Source organism: Ambystoma mexicanum, chromosome 1q (assembly GCF_040938575.1).
Source record: "Ambystoma mexicanum isolate Mex_15411 chromosome 1q, UKY_AmexF1_1, whole genome shotgun sequence".
NCBI classification, from domain to species: Eukaryota; Metazoa; Chordata; class Amphibia; order Caudata; family Ambystomatidae; genus Ambystoma; species Ambystoma mexicanum.
This window is the reverse complement of record NC_090922.1, coordinates 1243408229-1243431244: the sequence shown is the minus strand read 5'-3', so window position 1 is coordinate 1243431244 and position 23016 is coordinate 1243408229. Positions and strand designations below refer to the sequence as shown.

At 46.8% G+C, this 23016-nt stretch overlaps 1 protein-coding gene across 6 annotated transcripts in view; it reads left to right on the top strand.

Moving 5' to 3' along the window:
- Positions 1–23016, top strand: part of PATJ (PATJ crumbs cell polarity complex component) — a 3332662-nt gene that overhangs the window by 1770718 nt on the left and 1538928 nt on the right. For all 6 annotated transcript variants that reach the window (XM_069642041.1, XM_069642043.1, XM_069642045.1 and 3 more), the window contains one exon: positions 16603–16741. In XM_069642041.1, coding sequence (XP_069498142.1) covers positions 16603–16741 — 139 coding nt within the window. The remainder of the gene's footprint in view (positions 1–16602; positions 16742–23016) is intronic.

Sequence of the window (23016 nt, the reverse complement as noted above, 5' to 3'; positions counted from 1 at the left end):
TCGGCACCCAGGGTATTCACCAAGTGCCTTGCACCGGTGGCGGCGCAGCTGCGCCGCGACGGGATCCACGTCTACCCCTACCTGGACGACTGGCTCATCCGCGCCAAGACGAGGGAGCTCGCCGTGGTCCACACGGCAAGGACCGTCCAACTCCTCACGGACCTGGGATTCTCCGTGAACTATGCCAAATCCCACCTGGTGCCCGCGCAAGTCGCACTGTTTCTGGGAGCGAGGCTCGACACAGTGTCCCTTCTGGCCTCCCCGTCGGAGGAGAGGACCAGGACCATCTTGGGCAAGGTGCAACGGATGTTGGTGGCCGACGCGGCCAAAGTGAGGTCCATCAAGTCCCTCCTCGGGATGATGTCTTCCTGCATCTACCTCATTCCCATGTGCAGGCTCCGGATGCGCCCGTTGCAAGAATTCCTGGATGCGCGCTGGATCCAGACGACGGGCAGCTTCGAGGAAAGGATCAAGCTCGACGAGAGTTTCCGACGAGCGATACGGTGGTGGGGCACCCGCGCGCATCTGACGGCGGGCATGGACTTCCAGACCCCAGCCCACCAGGAGACTGTGACCACGGATGCCTCCCTGGAAGGGTGGGGAGCGCACACCGAAAATCTGCACGCAAGGGGACTCTGGCTCCCGACGGAGAAGTCCCTACATATCAACGTCCTGGAGCTCCGTGCAGTGTTTTGGGCCCTCAGGTCCTTCCTTCCGTCCCTCAAGGGCAAGGTGGTGAGGATCTTCACCGACAACACCACCACCATGTTTTACATCAGGAAACAGGGCGGAACCAGGTCCCCAGCGCTGTCCAAGGAGGCGCAGGACCTGTGGCATTGGGCCGTCGCCCAAGGGATTTTTCTGGTGCCGTTTCATCTGGCAGGGATAAAAAACACCATCGCCGACTCACTCAGCAGGGAGCTGCGCTCGTGCCACGAGTGGGAACTACGGCAGGATCTGGTGGATCGCCTCTTCCGACGGTGGGGCACACCCCAGATCGACCTGTTCGCGACGGCGACGAACACCAAGTGCCGGAGGTTCGCCAGCAGGTTTCCCCAGACGAGGAGCATGGGCGATGCTTTCTCGTTCCCCTGGGAGGGCCTGTCCCTCTACGCGTTCCCTCCCTTGCCTCTGCTAATCCGGCTCGTCAACCAGCTCAAGAGGTCACGGTGCAGGATGATCCTCGTCGCACCTGCGTGGCCGAGGCAGATATGGTTCCCGGACCTTCTGGACTTGTCAGCGTCCCCGCCGATCAAGCTGCCGGCGGACGCGGATCTACTCTCCAGGGAAGGAGGTGCCATCCTCCACCACGACCCGAAGTCGCTGAACTTGCAGGCCTGGCTCCTGCAGCGCTAGAGTTTGGAGGATACGACATACCGGCCGATTGCAGAGAGGTTCTTGCAAAGGCCAGGGCGTCCTCGACTCTTAAATGCTACGGACACAAATGGAAGAGGTTCTCTGTCTGGTGCCACGCACAGAAGATTAACCCTCTACGGATTACGGCTCCCCAAGTACTGCCGTACCTGCTGACGCTGGCCAAAGCTGGTCTGGCACACGCGTCCATCAAGATTCATCTTGCTGCGATCTCCCGATACACCAGAACCACGGGCCGGACGTCCTTGTGGTCTCATCGTCTGGTGAAAGAGTTCATGAAGGGACTGTACAGATCGTTCCCGCCGGTGAAGGCTCCGGCCCCGGCGTGGGAGCTCAACGTGGTGCTGACCAAGCTCATGGGACCTCCGTTCGAGCCTCTGCACTCGGCCCCGTTGAAGTTTCTATCGTGGAAAACAGCTTTTCTTGTGGCCATCACCTCCGCACGACGAGTGGGAGAGATCCAGGCCCTTTCCTGCAAGGCCCCGTACTTGACTTTCCACGACACGAGGGTAGTGCTCAGGACGCACCCCTCCTTCATGCCCAAGGTACCGTCGGACTTCCATCTCAACGAACCCTTGGTGTTACCTGTGTTTTTCCCGTCGCCTTCGTCGCCGGCTGAGAGGACTTTGCACTCGCTGGATGTAGCTAGAGCGCTGAAGTTCTACGTGGACCGCACGAAGGGTTTTCGGAAGACGTCACAACTCTTTGTGAACTTTGGACCTGTCAATCAGGGGAAGGCTCTCTCGAAGGCTTCCATCTCCAGATGGCTCTCCGGCTGTATCATGTGCTGTCACCGGTTGGCAAACCGACCGCTGCCTGGCTATCCGAGAGCCCATTCCACCAGAGCGATCGCAGCTACCACGGCGTTCCTATCTGGTGTGCCCCTGCTGGACATATGCAGGGCTGCTACGTGGAGGTCGACGCACACCTTCACGAAATTCTACTGCGTCGACCGGGATTCCAGGGAGGAGTCCAGGGTCGGCCAAGCAGTGCTGCGCAACCTGTTCGCCTGAGGTGAGCCTGGTGAGGAGGTAAGATGCTTAATGTTGAGTTGATGTGATGCTTAATGTTGAGCCTTTGCCACCTCCCGTGGTTGTGCATGTGTGTACTGCTATGTATTCTTTATTCATGAGCATGTGAATCCATGCCAGACCCCATGCTGGAGAAGGAACAAGTTACTTACCTGTAACTGTTGTTCTCCAGCATGGGTCTGGCATGGATTCACATGCGAACCCTCCCGCCTACCCCTCTGCGGCTCTTCACTTGGTCATACTGCCACTTCACGTGCTTCCAAATCTGAAGATGGCTGCCAGAGGCGGTGCTTAGGTAGAGGGCAGTCATTGGCTGTGGTCAGTATGACGCAGAGACCAGTGATTGGTTATTACTACGAAAGACAGATCAGAAACGAAACTGATACTGGTTTTTTCTTTACCGAGGATTCCCAGCCTGACGACGGGGAATATTCATGAGCATGTGAATCCATGCCAGACCCATGCTGGAGAACAACAGTTACAGGTAAGTAACTTGTTCCTTCTCTATTGCATCCAGTACCCCTGTGTTGAGTCTCCCGGTTAAGTCAGGGAAAAATGCACTTCATCCGCATATAAGCACATATTCCGTTCCTCCCTGGCCCATTTTACCACGCGTGTAAGTACTGCCTGTCTTACATTTTGCATGTTGATGGTCTCATTTGTGTTTTGTGTTATGTGCGAGCCCTACTTACTGTACAGCACTTAGAGGACAGTAATTACCGCGTGGAATCCGGAATGCAGATCTCTAAAACGAATATGGTAATTATCCTTATGATGCTGGAAAGCAAGGGGAGTTTTGATTGGCTAGCCACGTTTTCTAAATGCTCTATGCCTAACGCTGGGCACCAAATGGCAAATGTTCTCTGTTCAATCAGGAATGCATTAGAGCCGCTCATGCCGTGCTGGTCGCGCCGTTGCGCTCCTTCTAAAGTGCATGTTGCTATTAGTGTTTTTTTTTTTCTTAATGAGAAGCGTAAGTGAACATACATTTGCGCTATTGATAGAGCAAGTCTGAACCGTGCTGCATTTATTTGGAGATAGCGGAGCTTCTGCTGCTTCTTTCCATCCGCTGCTCAAGCTGAGCCCTCCACCTCTTGCCATGCAGCTGTCCTACTACGTTCAGTGTCTTCATTTCTGCGAGGTAATACCATTCTACTCTTAAAGCTGCATGATGAAACGTGTGCTATATGGATTTCTATAAATGTTATAATTCCTTATACCAACGGTTATGGCTACAGCTCAAATGTTTGCTTTGAAGCGTAAAGGCATGGAACCAAAAACGTCTGATTCATGTCCAATATAGTCTAATATTCACTCTTACATTGCAGTTCTGTTTCACTTTGGGAATGGCTTCATGCAGTCAGCAGGCTTTATGTATGCTGCTTTTGAATTAGCTAAGGGATCAAGAGTAAGACTCGGACACAATAGCATGTTTGTTGGTTGCTATATACTTTTTATTTTGTTCGATTTCAAGGAGCATACAATATGCATTTTTACCACACCAACAATAACATAATAAAACATTTCAAATAACCCCTAAAAAGCTCTCTGTAACCAACCCCCCCCACCCCCGGACAAGTTCTCTTGGCCAAACAAATTCGGGGTTCAACGCTTCTTCGGATGAGTAGTTCAGTTCCAGGAATTTCACTCTAAAGTCTTCCTTAAGAAATGTGAGTACTTCCCTCCAGTCGGTAACAAAGCGGGGCACACCTCGTTGTTGATAGCATATGATGGCCATTCTAAGGCCACAAAGTCCCAGACCTTTCCGGCCCAATTTTGGGGAGTTGGAATTTCCACCCTCTTCCATCGGTGCGCTGTGACCAACATGACGGAAAGTGTGAGAACAATGTGGGCTTTGCGTAGTGCTCTGGTCATGCCTCCCATGGCTTCCCTATCTAGCCCCAGCAACATTTCCTCTAGAGGGAATCTTTGTGTCTTTGCCCAAAGATCTGGGCTGAGAGTCCTGGACCACCCTCCAGAAGGGCTCCGTTTTGGGGAATCTCCACCAGACGTAGGACCAGAAATCCATACCTCCAAACCCCCTCCAGCAAGCCTGAGGGGACTCCGGAAAAAACGTTTTAAGCCTGGCTGGAGTGAAGTGCTATCTGTATACTAACTTGTACCACACTTCCTGAAGCTGTGACGACTTAACCAATTTGGGAACAAGTCTCCACAGACTCTCCCATTTATCCCTGGGTATTTCCCTCTCAAGAGATTTTTCCCATTGCACCATATGTGTCCAACTTCCCTGCGTGCTAGTCTCATGCAGGATTTTATACAGACCCAATATAAGGCCCCTTGAACCGTCCTGAGTGGTGGTAAACTTTTTGAAGCGTGTGAGCGGGCGCAGTGTCACCGCCTTTACTTCTGGGCCTGAAAGCCAGTGTATAATCTGGAAGTACCTCAGCCTCTCCATTTCGGCCACCCCAAAGCTCTGTTTGCACTCTACAAAGGATCGAATTGCTTGCCCCAGGAACATTGTCTCTCAGCCTTTGTCACCCTCCTGTCAGCCATTTGCAAAAAATCCCCGACTCCATTCCCGGTGCGAATTCCGGATTTAGGAATATAGATGTGAATAGGGATGGAAAGGAACTGCTGCCATGTTTTTTAGTCAGTTTATCCCATGAGTCTGCCACCAATTTTGTGATGTAGCTCAAGTAAATAGGCTGGGGTCTGTCGGGTTGTGGGAGCCAAAGGACATCCTTCGACTCATGCTTAGTTGCAGTGTGGTTCATGCCCCCTCCCCACAACTTCCTGTAGTTTCTCGTGAACCATTACCATTCCCTTATCCAAATCTAGGCCACTTTGAAATGCATTTGGAAGTTCGGAAGCGCCATCCTTCCTTCCTTAAAGGCAGCCATTAAGAGGAGGCGGCTACTGACTGCCCAAATAAAGTTTCCTCTGAGTTTTCGTAACTCTCCGAAGAAAAATGTTGGTATGGGCACAGGTAGGGCCTGGAATAGGTAGAGCAACCGATGGAGGGTAACCATTTTAATAGCTGCCAATCTGCCCAACCAGGATATCTTAATAGCACTCCAATTATGGAGTACAAACGTAATGGAGGACAACATTGGGAAAAATGTGCATTGTACCAGCCTGACAAGGTCGGAGCGATATGTATTCCCAGTTATCTAATTCCCTTGGGGCTCCAAATAAAAGGTGAAGACGCCTTCAATGCAGCTACATCCCTCCCACACGCGGCCACCGGTAGATTTACCCAAAGAAATTGGAGTTACACAATCTTCAAACCTGCGACTCTCCCAAAGTCAGACAAAACTTCTTTGACCCCACCCAGTGACGACCCCGGCTCTGTAAGTGTTAGCAGCATGTCATCTGCGAAGGCTGACACCTTGTGTTGGGCCCCCGAAGTGAATCCCATGGTCCGCTTCAGTTTCTCATAGGGTCTGCAGTGGAGATTCCAGGTAGATTGCATATAACTAGGGTTTCTTGTGTTAAGTGTTTATTTACTATTTGTTCACTTCCGGTGGTGTTTTTCCAGAGTTTCTTTTACTTCAGGTGGTGGATTTCCAGTGTTTAAAAAAATCAGAATCATGTGGATCAGTGTTTTCCCATTTGCCCTCTTAAAAAAATCGCAGATAACTTTTTTTTTCTCCAGTAAACGCACAAATATTATATTGTTTGATTGTGTGCATAAGCTGGGTATCATCTCTCAGAGCAAGATGTTATGAACACTTTCTGGAGAATTAAGATGAGTGTGGTGATCTAGTAATATTTAACATTTCTACTAGTCAAAATTATTGTTGTAAATCATGCAATGCAAAACGTTTTCATTAACTCTTTGTCCATCCTTGCCCTTCCTTTTCTTCCCATGAAGACTTTGATTTGTGAAAACGACATTTACACATTGTAGAGACTTCTAATTTTAGCAGATAAGGCACAGTGTGATAAAAGGAGTTGCCCGGTAGCACTCACTTTGGTGGAGATGAGGATTACTTTGACTGTTAAAGAAATACACTCCAAACAGATGTTTCTCAAGTGCTAATCACTACAAAACGAGAAGCGAGTCTCATGTATGTACCCCTGAGCTTTGATTGGAGATGGTGAGCAGTCCAAAACTATTTGCTGGGTGCAGGAATATTGGGGATTTTCTAGCAGAATGTTGCAAAGGTAACTCAGCAGGTTAGGTGATTGTTGCTGAGATGTTATATGTTTATACCTTCCTGTAAAGCAAATGGCTTTTTTCCTATTCCTGCTGCAAAATGTGATGTTTTGACTGGGGATGAGCACGGCTCTCTCGTTTTACTCTGTGGGGGAACTTTTGCCCCATAACGAAAATCAAAAGCTGGCACCCATGAATATACGCACAGTAAGTGAACATATCTTAAAGTGAAATATACAAATGTAGTTCAATTGACCGTCCCCTTAGAACAAATGTGCGCAGGACAAAAGAGCATTGGACTTAAAAAAAGAAAAAAAAGTAATGAACACCAGAAAAATAAGAGAGGAAATGTTCCAGTAAATATGCTGGCAAAATATACAATGTACTCCCATTTTAAACCCAGCAATTTTTAGTGAAATATTCCCTGGAAAACAAAATCCCAATACAAGACAAGTGCTTGTGTTCTTATGGGTAAGCGTCAGCACTGGGAACATGACATGGGTAAAATCCAGCTAGCCAAATACTTGGGCAAGCTTGCCAACCTAAAAAAATCCCAAGGGGTTGCATTCACCCTCCCAAAAAAAAGGTTACACTGTCCACCCACATGTACCCTTTACTTGTGCCCTGAAAAGCAGCCCCAGTCGGGGGAAAATAACTGCACCAGTCTCCAGGATTGCAACCTCTCTTGCCACATCCTGGACAAATATTCATGACTCACTTGCCCTCTCATCATTTCCCCTCCTCACCCCGATATCTGGCTTTCAACAATGCTCTGCTTTATAAAGATAACTTGAAAAGGACATATACCATAGTAAGGTACCTACCCATATGTATAAATAGTGATAGAACAATGTTAGACAAAAAGTGTACAGTTGACTGGGAGACTACAAATACCAGAATGCAATTCAGGTAAAGGCAAAACATTTCTTATGGGGTTTGAAAGGCTTATAACAAAATTTAATGTGTGAAAGGGATAACTGTTTGTGTTTGTGTTTGGCAGATGCAGGGTTCATCTATGATGTAATGAAAATATGACATTCTACCAAAAATAAATGCTTTTTGGTGTTAAATATGAATATCTGAAAATAATGTAGCTAGTTAGTTTAAAACTGTTCTGTGTGATATTGGCTTGAAGGAGAGCATATATTTAGACAACTAACTTGTGCTTTCAGAATTAAATGCCCATTTGCATTTATTCACACAGAAAGGTTACGAGCGTCTTGTCCAAAACAATGGTCTCTTAAATGAGCCATCATTTTTACCTCGCTCTTAATTTAAAAACTCACCTTGAAGAAAGAAAGTGCTAAGCAGCAATTAAGGGTCCTGCAGCTTCTGGTGGTCCGCTGGATGCGGTTCTCTAGAGAGCCACAGGAGGTTGGGAGATGACTGTGACCCCTGTGGCTTCATGCGAGCCTCGTACATGGAAGCCGCACATGGCTTTCCCTTTAAAGCCGACAGGCAGCTGACACTTTTCAGCTGTCCTCCAGACAGATACACATAGACAGAGGGTCTGTGGGCACAAACAGAGACACTGAAAAATCCACGTTAAAGCATTTTTGTAAATATAAATATTTGTCAGTGGTAAAGGAATATTTTTACAAAGAAAATAAATGGAACATTGAATGTGCAGTGTTTTTGAATAAGGTGGTCAGGTGACATGAGACAGGAGCGGAAACAATGATTTAGATTTTGTGAACTTATAACGGGCAGATCCAAGGAAGGTATCGAAGCAGAAACTACACCCGGGCGCATCTAGAAAACAATATAGATCAAACACTGCACAGAATTTGGATACTTATTTTAGTGGCAACAATATTATGTAAATAAATGTTTTTATTTGCATCCTCAATATACTCAATGATTCAATTTGCCGCAAATTTTGCAGAAGGGAGTTTCAAGAACGAGGGCCAATAATGGAAAAATGCCTGTCGCCCCCAGGTAGAGATTCTAGAAAAAGGAACTACCCAAGAGACCTTGTGCGGTAGATCACAAAGTACATTTGGGATGGTGAGCAGAAATGTTGGAAGATAGGCAAGCTGGGGCCATGGACACACTTAAAGACCATGCACAAGATTTTAAAAAAAATTCTTTGCTGCACTGGGGAGGCAGTGAAGACTCCTTCGAAAGGGGAGATGGTCGTTTTTCTGGGTAGCTCATGGATTAGTCGTACCACAGAATTCGGGCAACCAGCAGTCTATGGAGCTCATATTTCGGAATGCCCATCAGGGGAGGGCATTGCAGTAGTCCAGCCGAACGTTGGTTAGTGTTCTTACCATGAGGGGTCGGTTTTTCAGAGACTATGGGCAGTAAGGGTTTCAAGAGTTTTAGCTGACAATAGACTGACTTAACAATCTGATTGATAGACTGACTTAATCTGATTGATGTGTAAGTTACAGCTCAAACTGGACTGCCATATGCAGTCTACATTTTTCATTTTCTGGGTATATTTAGTTGGGGCTCCAAACAAGGTTGGGCAAGGAACAGAGTGTAAAACATTAGCTGCTTTTATTTTAGAACCAAAGACAATGATCTCAGTTTTGGACGGATTCGGCTAAAGTTTATTCTCCAGCATCCAATTTTGTATTTTGTAAGCACAGGTCCAAACTCGCTCCAATGCCTTCAGTGGTTGCTTTAACCTAGCATAGATCTGAGTATCATCAGTGTATACATGATAACAAAGATCAAACTGGGTGAAGATGTTTAGCAATGGGTGAATGTACACATTAAACAGTAGCAGTGACAGGGAGGAGCCCTGAGGCACTCTGCATGCCATAGGCAGAGGATCAGACGAACATGGGCCTGCTTTTACCTGCTGGACGAGGTTCATCAAAAAGGATGTGCACCATTTAATTGCGTCGTAAGACACCTGAGCCACTGATGACAGTCTTGACCTGAGAATATCAAAATCTACTGTGTCGAAGGCTGCCAACAGGTCTAACATGACAAGCATGCTAATATCACCATCGTCGGCAGCCTCGAGTAAATCATCCCAGGCGGCAGTCAGAGCCGTCTCAGTGCTGCGACCTGGTCTGAATCGTGACTGATACGAGTCCAGAATATCTTTCTCTTTCAGAAAACTCTGTAGTTGCATGGTCACAACGTTTTCTAGACTTTTTGTAAGCCACTGAAGACCCACAATAGGACAATTGGAGAGTAATTTATAGTCCAGAGTTTACTTTTTTTAATGGAGAGTAAGGTAGGATTTCTTCACTTCCAGTGGAACACTTGCTTGAGTTAGCGAACCATTCACCAGAACCTGGATAATCCCACTAAGAGCAGATGCATACTGTTTTGCAAGAAAGGCAGGAACAGGATAATAAGCAAAATTAGTGGGTTTCAAATTGCTTATCATTTTGGTCACACTTTGTAAGCTAACTGGTGAAAAGACAAATTTGGGAATGGCAGTTGATTGTCTAAAAATACTGCAGTCACATTAGGATGTAAAGTCGCATATTGGGTATCTATGTTGTTCATAATCAGCTCTATTTTTACCAAGAAAAAGACATTACAATCATTAACCATGTTTTGAGATGCCTGAAAACTAGAGTTAATACACAAAGGATTAATAACATTTCTAATGGCCTTAAATAGAGCTTGAGATCTATTGTTGGCCAACTTAATTTGCTTTTGAAGACATTTGGCATCTAGGGTCTCTAAAAAAAGAGCCAGCAGACCCTGGGGGTCCATAACACAGAATACATTCACATGAGTTATTGAGAGTTAAATTACATGTGCAAGCCAGAATTTGAGATGTGGAATCCCAATTTAAGGAATGAAAATTGAGCAGCTCCAGAGTGGTTTCGGCCAGGATTGCCCCTGCGCCTCCTTTCTGAGTCTCCCTGTTGAGCCACTTGATCTGAAAAATGTACTGTGAGTAGGAGGTGAAAAACAGTTGTGCAAGTAGAGGTAAACCAGGACTCAATTATACAATGTATATCCAAATTATTAGCACAAATACATTTATTTGCAACTGCTTTCTTAATTTTGCAGATATAGCATTAATAAGGGAAAAAGACAGTGGAGGGACTATAATAGAGTCAGTGACCACCTTAGGTTTGAGAGTTTTGTTTGGCATTCTCAAAGATAGTCACTTGCGTTGTATACCTGAGAGCCAGAAATGTTTCAGTGGAGAAAGCAAACAGGCATACATGGACGGGTGGGGGGTGTGGGGGGAGTAGGTTCATTTTCCCATTATCTGCCAAGCCCCCTATCCAGCCGTCCCTTCATTCCCAAAACTTCCTTCCATCCCTGCTCACACTAAGGCACCATCAGGATAGGAGAAACATTGTTTTTCAGTTTAAACCTTAGAGGCACCTTTTCTTCCCGGGTGTTTTTCTGTTTATTGGATTTCACTGAAAACGGGTAAACATACATATGACAAAGCGGAGAGGGGACACCCATGTTTGGTGCCCCTACTCAGGCGAAATGCCCTGGACAACGAGCGATTAAAAAAAAAAAGTCATGCCAAAGGGGGTTGTCCTAAAGGGCCATTCCACTATGTCAAAGGATTTTTCACTGTCAAGGGAAAGGAGGACCGCAGGGGTCAGTGTTTTGTGTACTTTTTCCACTAAATGGGCCTTGAATAAACCTAGGTTGGTCTGGATAAATCAATGTGGGAAGGAGACCTTCTAGTCTGTTAGCGAGAATCTTAGTATACGTTTTGTCATCAACATTGATTAAAACGATCAGCCCATATGGTCTTCATTTTGTGGGATCCTATTTTGGTTTGGGGATAACTATGATCTTTTCCTCCTACATTGATGCTGTTATTTGGCCAGTTCTACGGAAGTGATTGAATAGCCCTTTAAGCTGTGGAATTTGGACCCTGGCGAAGGTCTTGAAGGCTGAGGTAAAGCTATCCACCTCAGGTGATTTGTTGATGGGCAATGCTTTAATGACTATGCAAACCCTATACTTTGAAATGACCTCTTACAGCCCATCCCTGGCCTCTGTCACCAATGTGGGTAGTTGAATCTTATTCAGGAATTCCCCTTGTTTGTGTTCCACTGAGTCCTGGGATGAGTGCAGATCTGGGTAGAATTGCACAAAGCACTCTTGGATATCGCCTGCATGGGATCTCCTAGTCCCCTGGTCATCAACTACAGTGGTAATGATTTTGGAATCAGCTGCCCCCCTCAGAAGCCTGACCAGGAGTTTATCAGCCTTATTGGCTTTAGCGTAGAAGCGTTTCCGCACAAATAGTAGGGACTTTTCTGCTCTTTTAATTCTGAGCACATTCAATTGGCCTATGGCTTGCCTATATTCCATCTGCTCTTTCCTGGAGGGGGATGTCGTGGACCTTTTCCTAGAGGTCTCCACCTCAGCTTCCAACAGGGCTTCCAGAGTCTTCAACTGTTTATCCCTCATTGCCTTAGCAGCAATGAGCTCCCCCTAATGGTGGCCTTAAAGGCATCCCACCTAGTGCTCTCCCCCGTGTCCTCTGGGTTATTTGGTTAAAAACAAAACAGGATATTTTGCATTCCAAATCCTTCCTGGTGAGGGGATCCTGCAGTAATTTGGCCGGGTCCTCCACCCCCAAAAACCGGGTTTTCATCTGAGAATTTGCAAGTCCATGGTCGTCACTGCATGATCGGCTATCCCCAATGGACCCATCTCAATACCCTTGATCTCGCCCAGTAAAGATGATGTGATCCACACAGAGTCTATACAGGGATGGTACCCATGGACATTTTGGAAGGTGAATCCCACCCTGCACTCCTCTCCATGCATTCCGGAAGCCCAGGGTGTCAAATGTATCCCTGCAGTGACTTGGAGGCCACGCCACCCTTAGTAGAAGTCCCTCCTGAGCTGCAGTCCAAATCCCTAGACCAGGCCGAGTTAAAATCTCCCATCATTATGATGCAGCCTTTCGCAAACCCTTCCAGAGGGACCAGCGGTCTCTCACAAAGGCTTCTTGATGCATGTTTGGGCCGTAGATCGAGGCTATTGCATAGACCTTCCACTCTGCCTCTACCGTCACCATTACATACCGACCCCCATTTTTGAGCAATGATTCGCAGGCTCCCGCCGTCCCCAAAGGCAAGCACCTCCCCACATGTCTTATTAGGGCCCGAAGCATCTTGGAGAAGCCATTAAGATGGAGTCTGCCCTGATCTTTGGGCAACAGTTGGGTTTTCTGAATGTCCAACATGTTCGGTCTGGATGTTTTAATGAACTGCTCTAGTTTCTTCCTCTTCAGAGGGGAATTTAAGCCTCTCACATTATGCATTGCCCACTTGAAAGTGTAAGGCTTTGTGGCTCTCGCCCCAAGATTTCTACTGAAGGTCAGCAATCTCCTCCAAAACCTCTGTGTGTCACAACCCCTTAACCCAGAATCTCGTCGTAACCCCAAATACTCTCAATACCCCCCTAGACCCTCCCCTTTTTTATACAGATGTTAATCCTTCGTGACCTGTTCTCTAGGTCCTCCAGTTCCAGGTTATGTGCGTCAGTGTTTAGTCTTTCTATTGCTTCGCTATGTCCCCTGGATTCCGTTTCCACCTCCTGAAGGCCCCTTTCGAGGAGGTCTGTTCTTTCCCTTATTTGGCCCACTTGTTGCTTCATCCCTGCCAAAGTCAGATCTCATCAGCTGAAACTGGTTCTGAAAGGTCTTTGTCAGCGAGGGATTGTAAGTCCTTCAAATCGGTGTGCAGGTCTGCCCGCAAAAAGGCCCCCCACCTCCGGCTGTCGCCACCTTGGGTGCCCATGCCATGGTCTTCCCTGTTAGCTCTGGCTTCACCAGCACCCCATATGGTGGGAAGGGTGCCTGACGGGTACCCTGTAATGGAAGACTGTTTTTGTTGTTTGGCCCTTCGACATCCAAGTGGCTCTTCCCGGTGTTTAGGGCACTCAAGTCTTGGGGCTGGGCCCAGTTCTGCTCTCGCACCTTTGGATCCACTGGGGCCCTTCAAGTCCCTCGATAGGGTCTGTCCCTCCACCTCCAACCTCTGCTTTTCTGTGAGGGAGGCCTCCTCCCCCACCACTCTGGTCCGCCCCACCTGGCCCTGTTCTGGGCTGTGCCAGCGGCAGCCACCAATCTCTGAGTGCCGTGGGTAGTCTGGGAGGTATCAATGTTCTTCATGGCTCTTCCCTCCTATGCGCCCTCTCTGGCCCTAAGTGGTCTGCCCCAAGGTGACCCAGGAATTTTGGTGGCAGGGCCTTATAATGGTCTCACCTTATGTACGTTCTCACTTCCTCACCTGGTTTGAGGTCTCCCTGTCCAGTCGCAGTGGCAGGTCACCTTGGGAGGTGAAGATCCTGCTACTTGCTGTTGTGGTCCAACCCGCTGTTGCGCCTACTAGGGGTGGTCCTCGCTTCTGCATGGGCCTTACACTGCGACACTGTCTCCTCTCCTTGAGTGCCAAGGGCTCTACTGCGAGCCCTGGTTCAGGCATGGAAGGGGGAACATTATCAGTGGCCCACACTGCCCTCCTCAAGTTTAATCCTGGCAGGAAGACCAATCCACTGCACCCGAGGTAATGAAGCAGTGCCTCTGCCCTGGGTGCTGCTCCTGTGGATCCTCGCGTCCCTCTGGGCTCTGACTGCAGCCTTGACCCTCCCTCCTTGGCCGTGTCCACGGAAGCCGGCCTACTCAGCTGCGTGGGGTCTTGTCTGGGTCTGGTTTAGAGCGAGGCACTCCTGATGGCTGCAGGGTATCCTCTGCATGCCCTACCACCACAGAGTACAGTGCGCCCAGCTTTTCTAGTCCTGCAGCCACACGGATCCAAGAGGGAAATCAAATCTTGCGGATCACTTTGCTTCCGCCAAAGCAGTTCTATGGGCAGCGATGTGTGGGTGGGTTGGGAGCCTGCGCCCCTGCTTGTGGCTTCTGAGTTCTCCTGCAGGCGGGTAACCTGGATTTGCCCGCCAAGCTTATGGTGGGCGGTTGGTGCTCCGTTTCAGGCTCATGTTGGCAATTGTCTGGGACCAGAGCCCCCACGGTACCATCAGATGGCTTGTGCTGCTTATCCCAGGCTCTGGAGTGGTGGGAAATCCTACTGAAAGCAGAGGGTGCTCCGAGCCAATGCCGACAAGACTGTCTGGCATCTGCGGCCATCTTGAATTGAATACCAGTTGCTATAAACTTTTATTTTCAGAAAATAATACCAAGGGTTGGGGAAAATCCTATCCCTAAATCTAAGAGAGGTTTCCCAGCCTTAACAAAAGTAACGAATGGCTGTGTCAGGATGTTAAACAAAAGAGCATCCTCTGTCCTGTGTCCAAGAATCCTAAACTGACCCCCACACTGTAAACTCAATATAACGTGTACAAGGGGGTTCTAGTTAGTTATTTACTGGAAACTTGCTCTAAAAGTCTTCAACATAAAGGTTTAAGGTGCAGACCAAATGGTAATAAAGTTCCGTCAGGAAAGTGGTCTCCCTTCCCCTATAGTCCAAAAGGGCATGACTCTTCCTGTGTCTTTTTTTATCAAACATAGTTTCTTTGCAGTGTTCAACATTTGACACTTGATCCTTTAACTCCTGGTGTACTCTCCTGCTAAGATATATGTACCTTTCTTGTTAATTTCTTGAAAGGGGTATGGGTCCTCCCTGTTTGCTCCAAATCTGGCTTTGGCCTCCTGGTTTACTGCCAGGGTATCCCTTTGCTCGGTAGATGTACTTCTTGTGTATGAGTATCGGACTCTTTATGTGATGTTAGCCTGTCAGGGCTTTCTCATTCTGTATCCACTCTCTCTCTTATACAGGTCACAAAAGCTTTACACATTTGGGTCGCCGGCCCCTTTATAATATTCACTTTGTCTCCCCTTTTTGAGGGCTCCGTCTCCGACCGCTTTTCAGCCTTGCACGTATTTATATCTGTTCCTTTTGTTAAGCTTTGTGCTTTCGTCACTCTTTAGACCATATTCATATACACTTTATTCTCTTCTCCAGAATACTAGATCACTGACCCTTCTTTCACAATAATCTTGTTTGCATCATTTTGTTAGTTATTTTCTATGCTTTCCTTATTTGTATCAGTTTGTTCTTTATTTTCAATAATGTCCTCATTTGCACCATTTCATCCGTTATTTTCAATAACTTCCTCTTGCGCTGACAATGCGACCCAACAACCGCTCTCACCCGCCCCGGTAACCCATTCCATCTCTATGCGCTTACCCGCGCATCTCTAGTGGTGCTTGTGGCTTCCTGGTAACTTCTTGTTCGGTCTGCTGACTCTGTGTTCGTCCAGTCAGCCGGTCCGTCTTCTTTCTGTTTTCTCCTGCTCTGGGCGGCTTCTGCAGGTCATTTACAGCACAGCTTCTTCTCAAGCCATATGTCCTCAACTCCGCGCTTCAGCTTACGCTTCCCTGCTTTCTCACGCCATCGTCGGCGCTCCCATGGATTACTGGCAGCCTTCCACTCTGCCACACACTGAGTCGTCTCTCTCTCTCTCGGCTACCTCTCTCCTTCTCTGTTTCTTGATACGCTGTTTTGGAAAGCCTATGCACTGTTCTCCACGGCTTGTTCTCCTTCGGCGTTCACACCGGTGTCCAGACAGTTTACACCACCACTTTGCTTCCGCACCACCCCCATACCGGTCTGTCAGCTGTGTGGGTTTTAAACTTCCCAGTAGAATTGAAAGTTTCCAAAGACTGGAGCTTGGCTTTGGCTTCCTGCCATCTTCATTACTCCTTTTCCCTTCCTTGTCTTAATACGTATATGCGTAGGGAAAGGCAACAGGGTGTTAAGCTGAAAAATGATGGGATATCGCTTCTTCATTATTGCAAAAGGCCATACAGGTATGTTGTACAGGTGTATGGGTGTTGATGTTTTGAGGTTATTTTGCACCGCGGGTTCCCTACCTCCCTGTAGTTGGCCTTCCCCCATGTAGTCCCAGTGAACACTTCTCCAAGCACAGATACATTTAACAAAACATCTGTTCAAATTAATCTGAGAATATTCTCAAGCTACATCATTAGTAATAAATAGCAGAGAAGAAGCAGATAGTGACAAACATTTATTATAACAGAATCATTTGTAGTATATTGTAAGTAAAGCTTGAGCCACCATAGAAAGTGTAGATTACATGAGAATGGTATTCTAACTGTGTTTTTTTTTATTGTTGCCAATTTTCCAGAGAATGAGTCCAGTTGCTGGGGGAACACCACCTCCGCTGAAACTACCCCCTGCATATGTGCAAGCGTTGCGCCCCCCATCTGTAGAAGAGGACGATGTAGGGAATCCTGATGATAACCATGACTTAAACTTCACATCTGGTGAGCACATTTCTTGAATTTTATTTGCATACTTAATCACATAGCCCTCAACATTACCTCAGAATTTTTTTCAGATGTGAATGGTTTCCTGTATTTTTGTTGTTCTTCTCTTTAATCCGTTAAGTTTCAGACAATGTTCTTAATGACTCACAAGAAAACTGGAATACATTTTTGGTTTTTATTACAAAAAGTGTTGTAAAAAAAACAGGCACTTGGAGTTCACAGGCTAGGGGTGACCCCTGTACTCTTTCCCTTGTTCATTTGAACCCACTCTCCATAGCCCACTGTCCCTACTCAACTTGGTTTGGTGGCAGTATACATCCTCCCTATAGCCAGATGACCCCTACTCTCTAGGCTAGCCCTTTTCAGGAAATCTAAAGGTTGTGACTTTTTCATCTCCCCCAGGCACTATCTAAGTGTCTTAGTGTGGTAGTCTGTTTGCCCTGGCTCACGTCACCTGAATAACAGTCTCTCAACATTCTATTCACGCTCACCTGTCTCTCCTCTTTCTCTCTCTCTCCCGCTCTACCCCTCCACCACACTCTGTCTCCTGTTCTTATCTTCCTCTATCCATCCTCTGGTCTTAACTCTCTAGCTCCCATCTGATCTCTCTCCTACCCCCACTACTCTCATCCACTCTGCCTCTCACTTCCCTCTTTTTCCTCCTCTCAAACATCCTCCTTCTCCCCCTCCAAAACTACCTTCAATCATGCTCACTCGTACAGAAACTGCTAAATAGGTACACTCTTTGTCCCAAGACCTTACCTTTACTCACAGCAGACATGCAGAAAGTGCCCTCCAAGTGCTCCTTCATCTGCTGCAGATTCTTGTCTGGTCTCTTGGTCTTTCTCCAACCTCACCCAAACACCTCTCAATGCCGGATGTATCTGTCTTTTTATTGCCCCCCCCCCTTCCTGCCTAGACGGTTCTCTCTGCTCCCATAGTCTACATGAGTTAGCTGCTTTCCTGGGCTAATCTCTAGTTATGCTCCCCCCATCTCCTCCCCTTATGTGCTGAAATTTCCCCAGAAAGTCTTCATAAGGGACCTTATCTCCACTCGCTTTTCAGTCTCCATTTCCTCCTAGCTTGCCATGTGATCTGTGTTGTTGGCATAAATGTTTTGGGGGGTATTCACTGGTCACTCCTAGCTCTCTTATGTTGGATTCTACCACTTCCCTGTACATGCCTGATCCATCTGTACTAGCTTTTTGGGCTCCCATTCATATTTGGGTAACCCGTCCTTCAAATGGATTGTGTCCTGCCATGTATTCCTCATCTTTTGATAAAAATCCTTCCAGCTTTAGCTGCTTCGGAAAAACAATTCTCAACAGAGGGTGCTGTGCGGTAGCGGCAATGATTCGTTTTCCCGCGAGAGCCTCCATCCGACCGTCAACATCATTCCCACTATATGTGTCACGCACTGCACTCGTTGGCTTAAGTTCTGTTTTTCCGACACAGCTTTCGCTTCGAGAAATTATGGCGCGCTTTGTTTCTTTTAAGAAATCGTCTTGTCTTCACTGTCGACTCCATTGACGCTCAATACAGGGTTTAAGACATGCCAGAATTGTGGGTCGAAGATGTCCATCTCCGACCACCACTGCCTTTGCCTGTGGTGCCTCGGCATGGATCATTGTACGAAGGAGTGTAATTCCTATCAGACGATGACTGACAAGACTCTGAGAGAGTGTAGAGGTAAATTGGCGGTGGATAGAATGCCTAAATCCCCTTCTGTTCGAAAACAACGCACTTCTGATGAGTCAAAAGGTTCGAAGAAATCTCTGTCGAGAAGTAGTTTGCGTCATTCTTTATCTTCTTCCAAGAAGAAGAAAAGATGTCATAGGTCTCGGTCTACCTCGAGTGACTCCTCACCCGGGAGAATCACATGTTCAATGAAATCCGACTCCCCAGGTAAATGCGAAGAGTTTCAGAGGGAAATGATGAAAATCTTTGAGAGAGAAACCCCTACTCCCTCAAAAGAAAGGAAGAAAAACCATGTCCCGGTCGCTCTGCAAAAAGACGACATAGGGAAGTCTAAGGCAAAACCCTCTGCACCCTCGAGTCCTGGATGCAAGATTGATGAACATTGAGAGCCTTCAAGGCCTTGAAAGAATGAAAGTGCCGAGAACCTCGACAAGTCGAGAGTCCAGCCCTTTGAGGGCTTTGTCGAAGATAAATTAGACGAAAACAAGATCGGTTCCATCGACACCCTCTGTGTCGGAACCGTCGCCACCCATATTGAAGCCATCAACGCCTAAGTCGAAGACTTCGACACCATTGGCCTCGAAGCCTACACCGAATATTTTTTCGGAGCCATCAAAGACAACACAAGAAAAATCTTATAAACCTCTGCCACAAAAAGATTTCTTCAAACCTCTTTCTTCAATTTATGAAGAACATAAACCATCTAACTATGAACAAACGCCTTCTGGCCTTCAATATGGCACCTCAAATGTGCCAGATTAATTTATTTCAGAGGAATCTAGGATTAAAGACATGTATGAAAATCTACAATCAGCCAATGGTGTAGATGCATCTCCTGAGCTGGAATTTGGGAAGCCAGATCTTGCAGATCACACTGATAGCTCATACAGAGATTGAATTTTTGGGATGGAGTAGACCTGCTCCTCCTTTTCAACATGATGACTTAACAGACATATTAAACCAAGGTCCACAGAGGGATCCTATTTTGCCCTTTCATATTGCTCTACAAAAGGTTACTACAAATTGGGAAACCCCAGATTCGAATTCTGCGGTTAATAAGAACTTTCCCAAAAAATATAGGCCATCCAGCAGTGACCCAGATTATTTAAGCAGGCAGCCACGTCCACAAAACAATCTGCTTACCCTACCCCTCCTACAGACAGGGATGAAAAACGGGTGGATGATTGGGCGCGGAAAGTATTTACTGCCAGTAGCATGGCTTTAAAATCAGCAAATGTCACTTGTGCCTTGTTTGAATTTTTGTTCATCCTGTGGGATTGCGCTGCAATGGCAGCTGACGACATCCCCAAAGGGGAAGGTAGAGATGTCTTCCTGGCTATCATCAAGGATGGTAAGGAGGCAATGTGAGGTCTGGTTACTGCAGATAGTATTAGTAGATCCATGGCTAGTACCGTGCTACGCAGATTTGCATGGTTGAGGAAATCTGAATTGGCACCGAACGTGCAATCTAGATTACTCAATATGCCTTTTGTCGGCTCAAGGCTGTTTGGTAGCAAGGCTGATGAACGTCTGGAAAAAGCTACAGACCTCAAAAGCGGCGGCTAAATCTTAGTGCCGCCATTAGATAGCCACAACATTCCTACTCCGGTGCATCATCTTGGCGGGGTAGGTCCTTTTGTTTCTACTCAGTTGGAAGAGCGAGAGCACAAGTCAGTGATAGTGGGCAAAGAAGATTCCTTCGTGGTGGATGAGGGAGAGGTATTAATTCAGCCCAAGCAGTGGCACCTTTACCGTTAGCCGCTGCTTCAGCTGCCTCAAAACCTCTCTGAGGCATTAATCCACAAGACCCCAGTGGGAGACAGGCTCTCACAGCATCTAAAAGAATGGCAAGACATTACTTCAGATGATTGGGCACTGAATACGGTAGCCAAGGGTGTCTGCCTTCCTTTTCTTATAAGACCCCTGGATCATCCACCGGCGAAGAGCTCATTGAAAATTCCAGATCTGCCCTTTATGCAGGAAATTTTGACCCTGCGAGAGAAAGGTGCAATAGAATCAATACCTGCGACGTATTTTCTAATCCCCAAAAAGGACTGAGGATTGAGACCCATCTTGGATTTAAGAAACTTGAACAAGTTCCTCAGGAAGGACAAGTTCAAGATGGTTACCCTTTCTCAGTTTCTTCAGGCCCTCAAACTCCAAGACTGGATAGTGTCATTGGACCTTCAGGATGCTTCCTTTCATGTGCTTATCCATCACAAGCCCATAAGGTACTGGAGGTTAGCAATTGGCGGTTCTCATAATCAATCTCGAGTTCTGCCATCCAGGCTAACCCCTGCCCGAAGGTTTTCACCAAGTTAATGGTGGTTGCAGCAGTGAGTCTAAGGAGGGGGGGGGGGATTCATGTCTACCCCTACCTTTATGGTTGGCTGATCAGGGTTCGTTCTCCCCAACAGACCCTTGAACATCTCTGCGTGACTTGTCACTTTCTCCACAAACTGGGCTTCTCCCTCAATTACAAGAAGTCAAACATGATACCATCTCGGAGCAGTCCTGGATGCCTCCTCGAGAAACGCCTGCCACCCGATGTGAGAGCTCATCACACACTGCAGATGGTCACCAAATTTCAGAGTGCCCAGTATGTTCCGGCCATTGTTTTTTGAGATTGCGTGGCTCATGGCATACTGCATTTTTCAGGTGCTAGTGGTTTGTCTTATAAGATCCCTGCAGTGGGCTATCAGGACTCAATGGTCCCAATTCTCAGGCAACACGTCAGACCTTATTCAGGTTCCGAGCAAAGTAGCACAGGCCCACAGGACTCACTAATGTGTTTCCTACTACTCCCTTTCAGGTCCCTGTTTGGGATTAAAATCTTATATTTCAATTCTTAAATTTCATCCCTGCTGAATCCATGCAATCATGTCCATTAAGACTATTAACACTAAAAACTATTTCGCTAGTCGCATTCACATCAGCCCACATGGTGAGCAAATTGCAAGTACTGTCTTATAAACTTCAATACACAGTCTTCTATAAGCATAAGATAATTTTTAAAGTAAAACCTTTGTTTCTGCCAAAAATTAGTCTGACTTCCATTTGTCCCAAAAGATAGTTTTACCAACTTTCTTTCCACCTTCTCCTCCTGCAATGGAGGAGGAGAGGTTACCTAGACTGGACCCTAGGAGGGCTCTGTTTTTATATCTCGCGAATGTCAAAATTTCGCCAGGCCGACCAATGATTGGCCTGCGAGAACAATATTCTAAGGGAGAACTTTTTTGGCAACCATGGCCAGAGATAACAGTAGTGGTAGACTCCTCACTCTTCTATAAGCATAAGATAATTTTTAAAGTAAAACCTTTGTTTCTGCCAAAAATTAGTCTGACTTCCATTTGTCCCAAAAGATAGTTTTACCAACTTTCTTTCCACCTTCTCCTCCTGCAATGGAGGAGGAGAGGTTACCTAGACTGGACCCTAGGAGGGCTCTGTTTTTATATCTCGCGAATGTCAAAATTTCGCCAGGCCGACCAATGATGGGCCTGCGAGAACAATATTCTAAGGGAGAACTTTTTTGGCAACCATGGCCAGAGATAACAGTAGTGGTAGACTCCTCACTCTTGGGGTGGAGCCCATACCAAGGACCTGATAACCAGCAGTCTTTGGTCTCTCTGAGTCCAAACTACACATCAATCTTTTGGAGCTGAGGGCAATCAGACTAGCGCTGAAGGCCTTCCTGCCCTCTGTACAGTGAAAGACTGTCCTGATAATGACAGACAATAGGGTGACATGATGTACTACCTCAACAAGAGAGGAGGAGCAGGGTCTCTACCACTGTTCAGAGAGGCAATGCAACTCTGGTTCTGGGCAATTCAAGAAGGAATTTCTCTGTTCCTCACGTAATCAGGAGGTTGAGAAAGTTCAGGAACTCCATGATTCCTAATTGCTCCGGACTGGGCAAGGAGGCCATGGTACCTGGACCTTCTATGCATGTCCATCTGCTCTCCAATACGTCTCCCACAAACAGAGGACATCCTCTAGAGAGAGGAGGGTCAGGTTCTCCATCCAGAGGATAAAGCACTCAGCCTTCACGCATGGTTTGTGAGAGGTTGAGATATAAGAATTGCGACCTCCCGGATGATGCAATGGAAATTTTGCTTTCAGCCAGAAGTCCAGCATCTAAATCCTTATACCCCTGTAGTTCGAACAAGTTCAGCAGCTGCTATAGGGACAAGAATGTGGATCTGTTTCAATGTGATACACCTAGAGTGTTATCTTTTCCACTTCACTTCGCAAATCTGGGGCTCCACATCACAACCATAAATGGTCATATGGCAGGGCTTTCAATTTTCAAGTGCTCATCAAAAGAAACCTCATACTTTAACGTCCCTTTAATCATTCAGTTTCTTAAAGGACTCACTAATGTGTTTCCTACTACTCCCTTTCAGGTCCCTGTTTGGGATTAAAATCTTATATTTCAATTCTTAAATTTCATCCCTGCTGAATCCATGCAATCATGTCCATTAAGACTATTAACACTAAAAACTATTTCGCTAGTCGCATTCACATCAGCCCACATGGTGAGCAAATTGCAAGTACTGTCTTATAAACTTCAATAC